The 12,474-nt window shown below is 37.2% G+C and overlaps 1 protein-coding gene and 1 long non-coding RNA gene across 3 annotated transcripts; one reads left to right on the top strand and one right to left on the bottom strand.

Annotated features, from left to right (window-relative positions):
- The first annotated feature begins 7,485 nt into the window (after positions 1-7,485).
- On the top strand, positions 7,486-8,700 carry LOC112183766 (B3 domain-containing transcription factor VRN1). The gene is made up of 4 exons (XM_024322102.1): positions 7,486-7,569; positions 7,663-8,077; positions 8,183-8,319; positions 8,458-8,700. Exons 1-4 carry the CDS (start codon positions 7,486-7,488, stop codon positions 8,698-8,700), a joined length of 879 nt encoding a protein of 292 aa, XP_024177870.1.
- A 2,251-nt stretch (positions 8,701-10,951) lies between these two features.
- LOC112185891 lies at positions 10,952-12,200 on the bottom strand. 2 transcript variants are annotated; one of them, XR_002930512.2, is made up of 4 exons: positions 12,049-12,200; positions 11,752-11,795; positions 11,512-11,621; positions 10,952-11,404 (listed from the first exon to the last, which is right to left on the bottom strand). It is a non-coding gene; the product is annotated as an uncharacterized LOC112185891 (long non-coding RNA). The 2 variants fall into 2 exon arrangements; XR_005805488.1 differs by having other exon boundaries at positions 11,390-11,621.
- Positions 12,201-12,474: the final 274 nt, after the last annotated feature.

Here is a 12,474-nt window from a genome sequence, read left to right as displayed (position 1 = left end):
CACTACAAAATTTACAGATCTTTTCAATGTTAGTTCCAGGCGCCTTTGCCAGAACCACACCGGACCAATAATTATCGCTCGCATCTGTCTGGAGGATAATTTCATCATTCTCTTCTGGTTGTTGCAGAGGAGGGAGGTTTTTGCAGAGATTTTTTATCTGCTTCACGATTTTTTCATCATCTTCTGTGAAGTTCCATTTTCTTTTGGAACTTGTCTTAGGAGATAACATCGCTGTTAACCCTGAGATTTTAGGGATGAAATCTCTCCCATAATTTATGACACCAAGGAATCTCTCTAGACTCTTAGCATCAGGAATTTTGTCTGGGAACTTCCAGATCTTTTCAAGAATATGAGGTTGGAGTTTTATTACTCCATTTTTGATGTTTATTCCTAGGAAATCAACTTCATCAAGGATAAAGAAGATTTTCTTTTCACCTAGGATGATTCCATGCTGAACTATCAGCTTTACTACCTCATGGAGGTGTTTCATGTGTTCTTCTTTGTTTTTGGAGAAGACTAGGATGTCATCTATGTAGACGACGCAAAACTCTGCCACATGCTTGAAGATGTTGTCCATCTTTCTTTGGAAGATTGAGGGAGCTTGCTTTAGACCAAAAGGCATTACTAACCATTCGTAATGGCCTTGTGGTGTTCCAAATGCAGTGAGAGGTATGCTCTCAGGATGCATCTTGACTTGCCAGAAACCCGACTTTGCATCGAACTTTGAAAAGACTTTGGCTCCTCTGAGCTGGTTAATCAATACTCTTACTTGAGCAATTTGATAACCGTCTTTGACAGTCTTTTTATTGACATCTCTGTAGTCAATAACCATTCTAGCTTTTCCTCGTAGGTTTTCTGCATGATTTCTCACGTAGAATGCTGGAGCATGATGAGGGCTAGTGGAAGGTTGAATTAATCTCTTGTTCAGAAGATCTTCAATATCTTTTCTGAATTCTTTTTGATCTTCCTCTTTGTAATGAGGAATGGCTTTGACATGGCAGATAGCATTCATGTCATGCAATTTCAATTCACAGACCACTGGGTCTTTTTCCCAAAACTTCTGAGGATTTGTATCCACATTTTGCTCTAGTGTTTTCTTGATTTTTTCAAGAGTGGGAATTTGCTGGGACTCGAGCTTGTTCTGAAAGTGCTTGAGGTTATGCTCATGGATGAAACTAGCTTCTTCATCTTCACTATTTTCTTCTTCTTCTTCTTCTTCAGAAGATTCTTCAACAAGTAATTCTTCTTGTTGCTTGATTTGGAGTATGGGTTCGAATTTTGGTTTGTAGGGGGTAAGATCACCACTATTCTGTTGCGACCTCTGATACTGAGTAGTAAAACCGGGACCGACCACAGTTCTGGCTTGTGTGAGGCGGTCTGCCCAGAACACCCGTTCTCCTTTCCTGAAGCCTATCGCTTCTTCATCCTGAATGAATCGTTGTTGGAGAATAAAATCATTTCCCAACAAGAAATCAGATCCTTGGCCTTCAGATTGCCAAACATTCTGGATGATAAATGTTCCTCCACCAATGGTGATATGAACATTTTTTGCTACTTTTTTCATGGTGAGATGGCTTCCATCAAATGTAACACCAGTAGCAGACTTTTTCTTATCTTCTCTCCAGAGTTCATCTGGAATTGCAAATCTTTTTGCAACTGTAAAACCTGATCCATTATCTACAAAGGCATGTAGATGATATTTTCTGTAATCAGGGAATTTGAGTCCAATCTCTATGTAGTTGCTGTATCTACTTGTAGAGACGACTTTCGATTGATGAAGCTCATTTTCCTGAGCTTGTTCCTTTGGAATGAGTGGTTTGCATTCTTCTTTATTTGTATCATCTCAGTTTGTAGGAATTATCTCTTTGATGTCTGGGTCACTGAACCATGACGGAGGGTCATATCTGACTTTATAATCAAACTTGCCTGATGGTTGGCCAAGTAGATCCCATGTTTCAGTAGCCTCTTGTCGTTCTAAGAGATGAACAGTTTGATGAACAGTTTCTGGTGGTTTCACCAGTTCTATATTTTCTGGTATTTCAACCAGTTCAATATCTTCATCGATTTTTTCTTCATCGATGATTTCTTCCTTTTTCGAGGAAGATGGTTCCATGGTTTCCTGGAATAGAGTTTCCACTTCTTTCGCCTTTTGTTCAGCGAAATATTCTTCATATTCTTGCTCAACCAACTGGCTGACAGGACCATTTTTGGTTTTTCTTCTTGCTTCAGCTATGAAGCATTCTTTATGATAAGTCTTCTTGGACTCTTTACAAAACATAGGGAGACCATTCTTTTCATGACATAAGCAGTAGTCACAAACGAATGTACCAGGGTTCACCTGATAAGAAGACATGAAGGATTCTGTCTTGCTTTCTTCCCAATTTTTGATTCTCAAAACATTCATTTGTCTGGATTCGAAGTACTCTACTTCAGAATCGATCTCAGACTCATCTGATGAAATTTCTTCTTCAGACCAGGCAGAGTAGACTGACCTGTCATCATCTTCATCATCAGAATAGGCTATTTCGTAGCCTTTCATGTTTGCTACCTCTACTATTTGCTCATATTCTTCGAAGAGAGCTTTAATAGATTTTTTACCCTTTTCAGGGCATTCATTGGCATAGTGCCCTTCAGCTTTACATAACCAACATCTGCAAGCTTTCTTGCTTGGTTGTTTATGCTGATGAGTATTCTTCTTTTTCTTGAAGAATTTCTTTTTAGGATCTTCATCCTTTTGTTTCTTGTAATTGGAACTCTTATTGAATTTCCAATCTCTTTTCTGATTACTCTTTTTGAATTTTTTTAGAGTAATATTTTTCTTTTTTCTTTTTTCTGTGGAATTTGGATTCATGACATCCCCAGTTTGTGGGCATATCCAGTATTCCATAACAGAAATTTTCAACTCCTTTGAGTTGTTTCTTGGCCATCTTAGCTCTAAGATTGGCTTTGCATTGCTCCTTCAGTAATTGCCGGATTCTGTCGGCAATTCCTCCAACTGAAAATCTTTCAATTGGTTTTTCAGCTATGCTTTCTCTCACAGCTGTTCTCCATGGTTCAGGGAGCTTCCTGTGCAACAGATTAACTAGATCAGTATTCTCTAGTTCACCAATTGTACAGTAATATTCCTGAAACTCATTCAGGTATTCTTCGAAATATCTCATGTCACAGATCTTGAGAGCATAGATATTTGATTTTGCCGTTTCTTTGGCTTTTTCACTCAGATTTGAAAGATCTCCACAGAACTGATCGTACAGTGGTACTGTAAAATCATACGGAGATTTTGAATTTTTGATTTCTTCAAGCCAGTCTCTTCCTCTGGCAGTTTCTTTGAAGGATAGGTAATACTTTTTTGCTACTCCAGTGAGAGTAGTTTCATAGTACACCTGCAGATCTGGTGCTTCAAATTTGCCAAGGGTAAGTGCAGAAGCCATCATTAGGCTATCTACCCATTGGTCAATGGTTTTTCTTTTATCTAGACTCTTATCTAGATTTAACCAGATGCCGTAGTTCGTGATAGGAACTCTAGGCAGATTGTCCTCTGGGACAAATCTTTGTGAATTTCTTTCTCCTTTTTTACCCGTGGGGGCTTTCTGTAATGGGAGTTTTACCTTCCTTTTTTCTCTGCTAATGAAAGTTATGGAGCTTTCTCCTTCTTCCATTTCAATATCCTGATAAGGAAAGACTTTTCTCGTCTTTCTGATTTTGAATTCTTTCATTTCCTCGATTAGTTTTTCTAATCGTTCAGAATTTTCACAATTCTCAGCTTCTTTATAGAGTTCATAGAGCCTCTCGGCTCTGAACATATTGACTGGTCTGTTCAGATCAGCCTCCAATTCTTCTTCAGAAATTGGTTCTTCAATAGTGGGTTTTATACCACTGACACTAGCTTCCCTAGTGCTGTAGCTTCTTCTCAGAAAATTATTCTTGTTTATCCTGAGGTTCTCAGGACAGACATCACTTTTTCTGTGATTGTCAAAATTAAGACTAATTTCTCCAGTCTTTCTACTCTCGTAGATCTTTGCTTTTGCTCTTTCCGGCTGCTTTTTTGGACCGGATAATTTCCATTCAAGAGGAAAAGTCACTTCATTCCAAGTAACCTTGTGGATCTGTTGTGAATGGTTCTTCTGATTGGTGAGGAATCCAGTAGTAAGACCTGGGATATTCGTTATCCTTGTCTTAGGGGCTACTGTAGTACTCATCAATTTATAGTATATTCTATATACTATAGCAAGTTCTTGCATATCTTCTTTCATAGATATGCCATCTGTCTTGACTCTCAGTCGTAGACAATGAGCTGCATCTTTCAAGCTGGTGGTGAAGTTGGGGAAGCAGTTGAAATACGCTACTTGATCACATAAGGATGCTTCGAGTGTTCCCAACAAACTAGCTTGGAAGTCTGTTAACCTGTTGTCCTGTAGAACACATAGGACCGAACAGTTTATGCCTTCTCGTGCAAGCAGATTTATGCCTACTTGGACTGCTCCAATATGCATAAATTGATATTTTTTTGCTTGAGCTCTAGCAACTTCTGAAGGAGTGATTAATAGAAGATCAGTCTCTCCACCTGCTGTAGCGGGGGTTGTGATTTCCAGTAGTTTAAAATAATGGCTATCCATTAGATCAAACTTTCCCCTTTTGTAGATTTGTTTAAAATCTAATTTTGGGATTGAGGAGTTTTTTACCTCTTGTTCAATTTCATTGAATTCGAACTCTTCAGCATTAAGGAGCTGTACTCCTTTCTTTTTCCCAAAGATGCTTAACATTTTCATTTCTCTTTTTTCCGGGTTTTCATACCGGATACTAGTCTGACTAGTAGATGGTTCCAGAAAAATCATGTTTGAAACACGATTTGTGTCTGGTTTTTCTAATGGTTTGAATCCATTAGTTTTCTTTTTTACTGTAGGCCCTTTCTTGTCCTTCAGTATATTTTTCATAGATTCCAGCGTTTTTTGCTGTTCATTGATTTTTCTACTGACGACTGTCAGCTTTTCTTCTTCCGTTTTTGGAAGTTCTTTGATATAATCCAGTTTGTTTTCCAATCTTTCCAATTGGTGGATTATAGCAGGTAATTTTTCTAGATGAGTTTGACATCTAGATATTTCTAGTAACAACTTCTGATATTTCTCATCAGAAGATTTCAATAGAGAATTTATTTTCTCTAATAACAATTCTGACATTGTCCCCATTAAGGAGGGGTTCTCCTTGAGCTATTTTACAAGCTCTGATACCAGTGATGTGCGGATCTAACCAATGCTCAAATAATCAAGAGGTTTTTGTTCCTCTTCCAGAACATCTAAGAGATTATCTATCTCCTCTTCTATTCTATAGATTCTAGTCTGTAGTCTATAGATAATATCCCAGTAATTGGGAGAATCTCTACTAAGATTATCTCTATAGGTTTTTAATTTTCTCAATTTCTCTCTCTCCTTTTGCAGTTCCTTAGTAGTAATTTTGCAGATAGCAATCAACTCAAGTCTATCAACAATCGAAATTATGAATGGTAAAAATAACCGTTTACCTTCGAGTATAGAGGATGGACTTATACCTGCAATATGGTTAAACAAACAAATTCAAAAGCATGGGCCCACTACGCTCCGTCAATTTTATTTTTACCAAAGGAAGAGATAACTATTAAGGAAAGTAAAAGACTTACTAAAGACAAAATGTCCTTAAGTGTAAACTTTTGTCCTTAGATGTATAAAATCAAAAGTGGAGGAGTTATTTGTGTTTTGGACTTCTACTAGGGGGGTCTTTGTAGTTTGCTATTTAATGATCAACCTAACATGCCTATTAATTTTTGAGCTTTCCCATATATCCACAGAAGAATAATAAATGTTTTTTCATAATTAGTTCTTAACCTTTGTTAGCCTGATTGTTTGATATTAAACTTTACATCTCTTCGATTAGAACTTTATATCCCTTATATGCTGAATGTACGAGCCAGTTTTGTCAAGAGTTTTGCTACACAAGAGCAACAGCTGTGAAGCTTCAGGTGGGTGATAGATCTTGGCCTGTGAAGTTGAATATCTATGATAAATATTCAACAGCTAAATTTTCTGCTGGATGGCATGCATTTTCCAACGACAATTGTTTGACTGATGGAGATGTTTGCATATTTGAGCTGATACAAATGAATGACGTTGTGCTGAAATTTCACATTTTTAGATCCGTTGATTAGGCAAGTACATAAGTAATGCCATTTTGTGAGGCGTGTTGAGGTCGACCACATGTAACTTTCTAGTTTCTACTATTGTAAAGTTGCAGACCAAAAAAAAAAAAAACTATTGTAAAGTTGCGATTGACAGTTTTTGTTGATGCACATAACTATTCCCAAGGGTCCCATTTGCGTGCATCCACCGGGACCTGAACTCGTGAATTCGCCAATAAGAGGTATATGCATTCCATGATGTACATTGTACAAGTATATGCACTCTCTCACTCAATGATCTTGTACATTTATGTATAAGTCCTAGCTCATATTGAGGTAGCTATCTTTTTAACCAAATGTTACTATGTCAACTATCATACATGGATCAACTGTTTAATCAAACTAATTAGAGACACCTATTATAATTGGAAGACTATTTCAGTACACCAAATGATCGATTGTGGAGCTAATTTCTAAAGTCAATGGAACCTTTATGTTCCTAATACGTACAATTGATTGGTACTTTTTCATTCGAAAAAATTGATAGGTACTTTTTCTTTCTTAATTGGGTTATGGAGGTGGCTCCGTAATAGCATTGTTTGTCTAAAAGAAATCTGACAATCAATTCATGCGATCGATGGTCCAAATGTTATTTCGTAAAAAAGTGATTTCATACTGATATAAAGAGCTATAGACTATAGTGGAGCCTAGTTGTCGAGCTGTGACTTGGTTTTAGAAGTCCGTTAACAAGGGTTAATCGAATCTTTTGTAAATAAATCCCAACCTGTGTGGATACTTAATGAGAAGCTCAGGGGCCTCGTATAACATAAGCACCCCATTGACTTGTATGGAAGTGGGTAAAATGTAAAAAATGGAAGTGGGCAAAATGTTAAAAATAGAAGTGGGTAAGTGGTGGAGCTTGTTTACTTATCTTTGTAGATATCTGGATGGTTCTATGCAATTAATGGGTTCATCTCATGACTCATCTGGTTGAAATATTGTTCATGAACCTTTCAGTTCTTCCATTAATCATTCACGGCTTCAAGTTAAATTTAAGATTCTCGAAACTCATTCATGGGATAAAATCAATGACCATCAATACAGTTGATATCATTAGATTTCTCTTCGAGCTTTGTGACTACTTGAGTACCATGGTGCATTTTCAATTACATATATTTGCAAAACAGTGCAACCTGCCTATCCGAGTATCCGAACTTACAATTGGGCTATAGATTTCTACGTGAGAAGTTAAAAGGGTGCAGACACATACAAAATTACAGCTAATTTTCTCCATGCTTCCTCCATCAACCGGTGAGAAAAGCTTTCGAAGATAAAAAATGAGTGCTTTTCGGTCAACATTTTCTGCTACTACTCCCCGATTTTTCAAGGTTATTGTGGATGAAACTTCTAGCATCAAACTGGTAATACTAGCTGCCTATCTCTCTTTCTGTGTGCGCGCGCGTGTGTCTGATCTAAGAAATACCTTAGTTTGACATGAATGTTCTATCGTGCAGAAAATTCCACCAAAATTTGTGAAGAAATATGGAGACTACTTATCAAAATCAGTGCGTCTTAAGCTTCCAAGTGGTTGTCAATGGGAAGTGGAAGTGACAGAAAGCGATAGTGAGGCTTGGTTTGAAAAGGGTTGGCAAGAGTTCTTCAAGTTTTACTCTCTAGACAGCGGTCACTTCCTACTTTTTACATACCAAGGGAATTCTATGTTCGAAGTTTGCATATTTGATAGAACTGCAACAGAGACTGAATATCCCATCATTATCGATGACTCTTATGTTGAAGATGATAACTCCATTGAAATCTTAAATGATTTTACCCCCTGCTCTAAAACAAGAGACAAATCTCCATCACCATCTGCTAGGCCTTCCAGAAGAAAGAGAACACTTGGTCCAACTAGTGAAGCCAAAATGAAAGGTACTTCGATTGATGTTTGCTTCGAGTATGGCTAGGTTTTTATTATCGAAATTATGGTTCTTCTACTGTTCATGCAAGCATGATATCCTATTGACGTGTTTATAGGGAAAGAAGATGATTTTTCTAGGAAAAAAGATGGGGGAGGCTCGTCCAAAGCTCTTGAGAGAGCCAAGGCTTTCAAATCTGAAAATCCTTCCATCATGATAGCCATGCAGCCCCATTATATCCATAATTATACTCTGGTAATAATATTAATTGAACTCCTTTTTCAGTGAAGAATCATCAATATATATATATATATATATATATATATATATATATATATATATACATGCATGTTGTATTTTTTGAATTCAGCACTATATATTCCTTTGTTGTAGAATATACCGCTTCGATTTATCATGAGTTTCACGAAACACGGGCGGCAGTTCCTCAAGCTTCAGGTTGGAGATAGATTTTGGTCTGCTTGTTTGAATCTGTCTGAAATCCATCGTACAGCTAAAATTAATCACGGCTGGCATGTATTTGTGAAGGAAAATCATTTAAGTGTAGGAGATGTTTGCATATTTGAGCTCATGAAGGTGAATGACCTTGTACTGAAAGTACACATGTTTAGAGGATGATGTAATTGGCGTGGTGAGGACAGTTAATTATTACCTTTTTACCATTGAAGTCCACCACTTTTTGTTGCATTTCAGTACAGTCTAAATCTCTGGATATTGGAGGCAGCAGCATTATTCTTCTATATATCTGTTGTTATATGTAACTGCATGTAAGAATTATTTGGATAATCAGATGCTGGCAACTTAATGTAGAACAACAAGTAATATATGGAATTGGGATTACTTATTGATCTAAGAATCCCTCTTTGTCATGACCAAATCGATTAGGGAATACCGATTTACTTGGTTATTAAAAAGCGAAGTGAACATGATTTGTGAAATAAATGTGGCTTAAAGTATTTAGTTCTAAAAGTCTCCTTTATGGGAGGGGCTTAGTCTTGTTGCCTATAAATACCATATCCTCGATTAGTCACCAAGTAATACATGTTCTCTATCCATAAAGAGATTGCATTCATAAATTGATGAGAGGAGAGAAACCGTAGCCCATTATCAGATGGTATGATGGTCAACAGGTTAGTTTACAAGTTTTTGAACAATTTACATATAAAACAATTAATGAGTATTTAGTATTAGTCATTTTTTTTTTTACAAAGTACACATATCAAATTATAAGTGGATAATCTGTTGACCTATACAACAGGTTTCACCAACTAATTTAATATTGTTTTAGGAAATCAGAAATTGAGAGAAAATTGCTGTGTGTTCTCATTGATAATAGGGGCCTATTTATATAGAGAATTATAATGCATAGAGTCTGAATCATACAAGGAAAGATAATCTCTAGATTCTTCTAATTAAACCTTATTACCACTAGGTCAAGTAACCTAGAGTTTGGGCCAAACACAAATTAGGGTTTTACTTTAACACTCCCCCTTGTGTTGCCCAAACGTGGTGCTTCTCTCATTGCCTCTCTAAAAACCTTGCCGAGTAACAAAAACCTAGTAGGACAAAAATAACCTCGGTCGAAGGGGAAAAAGAGCACAACACACCCATCACCTTTCGAGACCATACATGTAAACATCTCCCCCTGATGACAACGGTCATGGGAGTTCGGATAACTTCAGCAAATGATGCTACCAACATATTTCTCGAAAGTGGAATTTAGGCAATGACTTAGTGAGCAAGCCTGCTACACTATCCTCAGATTGAACCTAGTTCACTTTGATCTTGAGGAGAGTCTGTTGTAGCTGATTATACTTGGTGTGGTCGCTTTTGATGTAGCCTTGCTTCATTTGTGTAGGCTCATCTAAGGTAGACTTCAAACCACAATTGTTCGAGCATGCATAACTATGGATCCAATCCATATATATATTCACGAACCACTTCGTGAAGAGCAATAATCTCTGCATGGTTCGAAGATATAGTGACTAAGGTCTGTTCTGTAGACCTCCAAGATACCACAGTATTTTCTCATTGTGAACACTTAACCAGTTTGGAAACGACCTTTGTGTGGGTCAGAGAGATACCCAATATCAGCAAAACTTTCTAAAACACGTTGTTTTGGGATGGGGATAGAGGACGCAGACTAGTGTTGGAGGCGTTCCTGGTGTGTGATGGGTCCGAATCCACCATCTTTCTATAGGGATAGAACATGCCCATATCAATCGTACATCTCAAGTACTGAAAGATATCTTTCCCATTAATCTAATGGCGTCTCGTTGGCGCAAAACTATATCTAGCTAACAAGTTCATTGCAAACGAGATGTCCGGTCTTGTGCATTTAGCTAAGTACAATAATGTGCCTATTGTACGCCTCGAGCACATCTTTGCCATCATCCTTCGGATGAAGAGGATCTTTTTCAGGATCAAGACTACGGACGATTATGGGGGTGCTTGAAGTTTTGACCTTGTCAAAATGCCTAAGCATCTATCAACATGATGCTCAAGTTCCAAATCGAGACATAATCGTGTTCTCCCAAATCCTTCATCTCAAACTCGGATTTCTAGTGTTCAGCAGTTTCCCTTAACTCTTTAAGGGCTTCCAATGAAGATCCTGTCCAACATGAACCGCGATAGAATCCGAAACTTGTTATGGAAACGCGTGGGCATATCCCTTCCCAATCAAGTAGTCATCTTAGTGAGCATTTTAACCTATTTGTAAAACGTGCTCCATGCACTACTAAAAAGAATTGCTTTTGCGACGCTTATTTTGCGACGGCAAATTGGGCTTTTGCGACGGAAAAAACTTTTCGCGACGGAAAATTAAGCCTTTTGCGACGGAAATGCTGGCGTTGCAATAGGTGGCGTCACAAAATCTATTTGCGACGGTAAAATGCCGTTGCAAAAATTATTTGTGACGGAAAACTGTTGCCGTCGCAATGGCTAAACTATTTGCGACGGGTACTTTGCCGTCGCAAAAAGATATTTCATTTTTAAAAAAAAATGGGGTGAATTGGTTGCGACGGATACTTTGCCGTCGCAAAAGAATATTTCATTTTAAAAAAAAATGGTGTGTATTGCACACCAAAGCTAGTACCATCTATAGCAATTATTATGAACCGAAAAATATCAAATTACAATATGAAACCCATCATCTATAACCAAGCAGCAATCAAGAGTAAGCCAAAACAACAGCACTGCAGCACCTTCACTTCTAAAAGATGGCCAGACTATCAACCACAGCTGCTGCCTAAGCATACTTTCAAATTTATATTAGGATCCACACCAAAACACTTCTACCTAGAGCAGCCCCATTCTAATCCTCCTGCATAATATGTATATATCAACTTTCAAATACAAGAAAATGGAAGTAAATGTTTGCATATACAAAACGTCCTTATCTGACAACCTACACCAATCAAGCAAACGTACTTAAGAGTAGCCTCTGCACTTTCAATGGTAACTTTATCATCAATGGTATCACGGTGAGGAAGACCAAGGTCAAAGTACTTAATGTCCAAATCCAAAAAGGGGAGAATAAGCTGCAGATGTAACACGATGAGAAGAGAAAGATTGAGTAATCAAAATCTTGACCAGAAAATCTAAACTGGAAAAAAGAATATATTACAACACACACATATTGATGGAGAAATAAGAGTTAGATCAACACACCTTATCCTTGATTGATTTCCAGAAAATTCAAGTCATCTCATCTCCTGTAATACATACCAAAAGACTCATAGTATGAGAAAGAGGAATGTAAAATCTCTTCAACCCATGTAAGTACAATGTGTATTAAGTCTGCAAGTGTGCCAATCTTACTGCATTGGAGAGCACACCATCATTTACCACATAATTTGACCTCAGATCATGAGAACATTGTGTTTAGGAACTAAGAGCAATATGAAAATAGTTATTTGTAAGAAGCGTAAACCATGCAAAAGCTGAAATTTCAATGAGAAAGTAGACCTGGAAAGTAATTTGATCCCTTGCTTTCGTGGGAAGGCTCCACCCAATCGTAAGCTCTCACATGCAAAGAACCATACAGAACTTTGCTAAAAATAGTCATGCCAGGGTGATCATGAAGTGGAATGACTGAGGAAGTAGGAAAACAGAATACATATTTGCATAAAACAATTTACCTAATCACTCAGTAATAATATAAGAGAGCTTTTAACACAACAAGAATCCTAATAAATTGTTAAGTGGCAACTCAGATGAATGATGATTCCAACAATCATATCATGGAGAAGTACACAAAATATAATCTACATAATATCAAAAGTTCATAGAGAAACTCGATTTATTTTACATGCACATATACACAGTCAAGGCAGTAAGAACACTGTTACCAACAATTGCTTCAAAGTTTCACAATATAAAATCCATAAGAAC

The sequence above is a fragment of the Rosa chinensis genome, chromosome 2 (assembly GCF_002994745.2).
Source record: "Rosa chinensis cultivar Old Blush chromosome 2, RchiOBHm-V2, whole genome shotgun sequence".
NCBI classification, from domain to species: Eukaryota; Viridiplantae; Streptophyta; class Magnoliopsida; order Rosales; family Rosaceae; genus Rosa; species Rosa chinensis.
The sequence above is the reverse complement of the archived record's forward strand: the minus strand, read 5'-3'. Positions and strand labels throughout refer to the sequence as shown.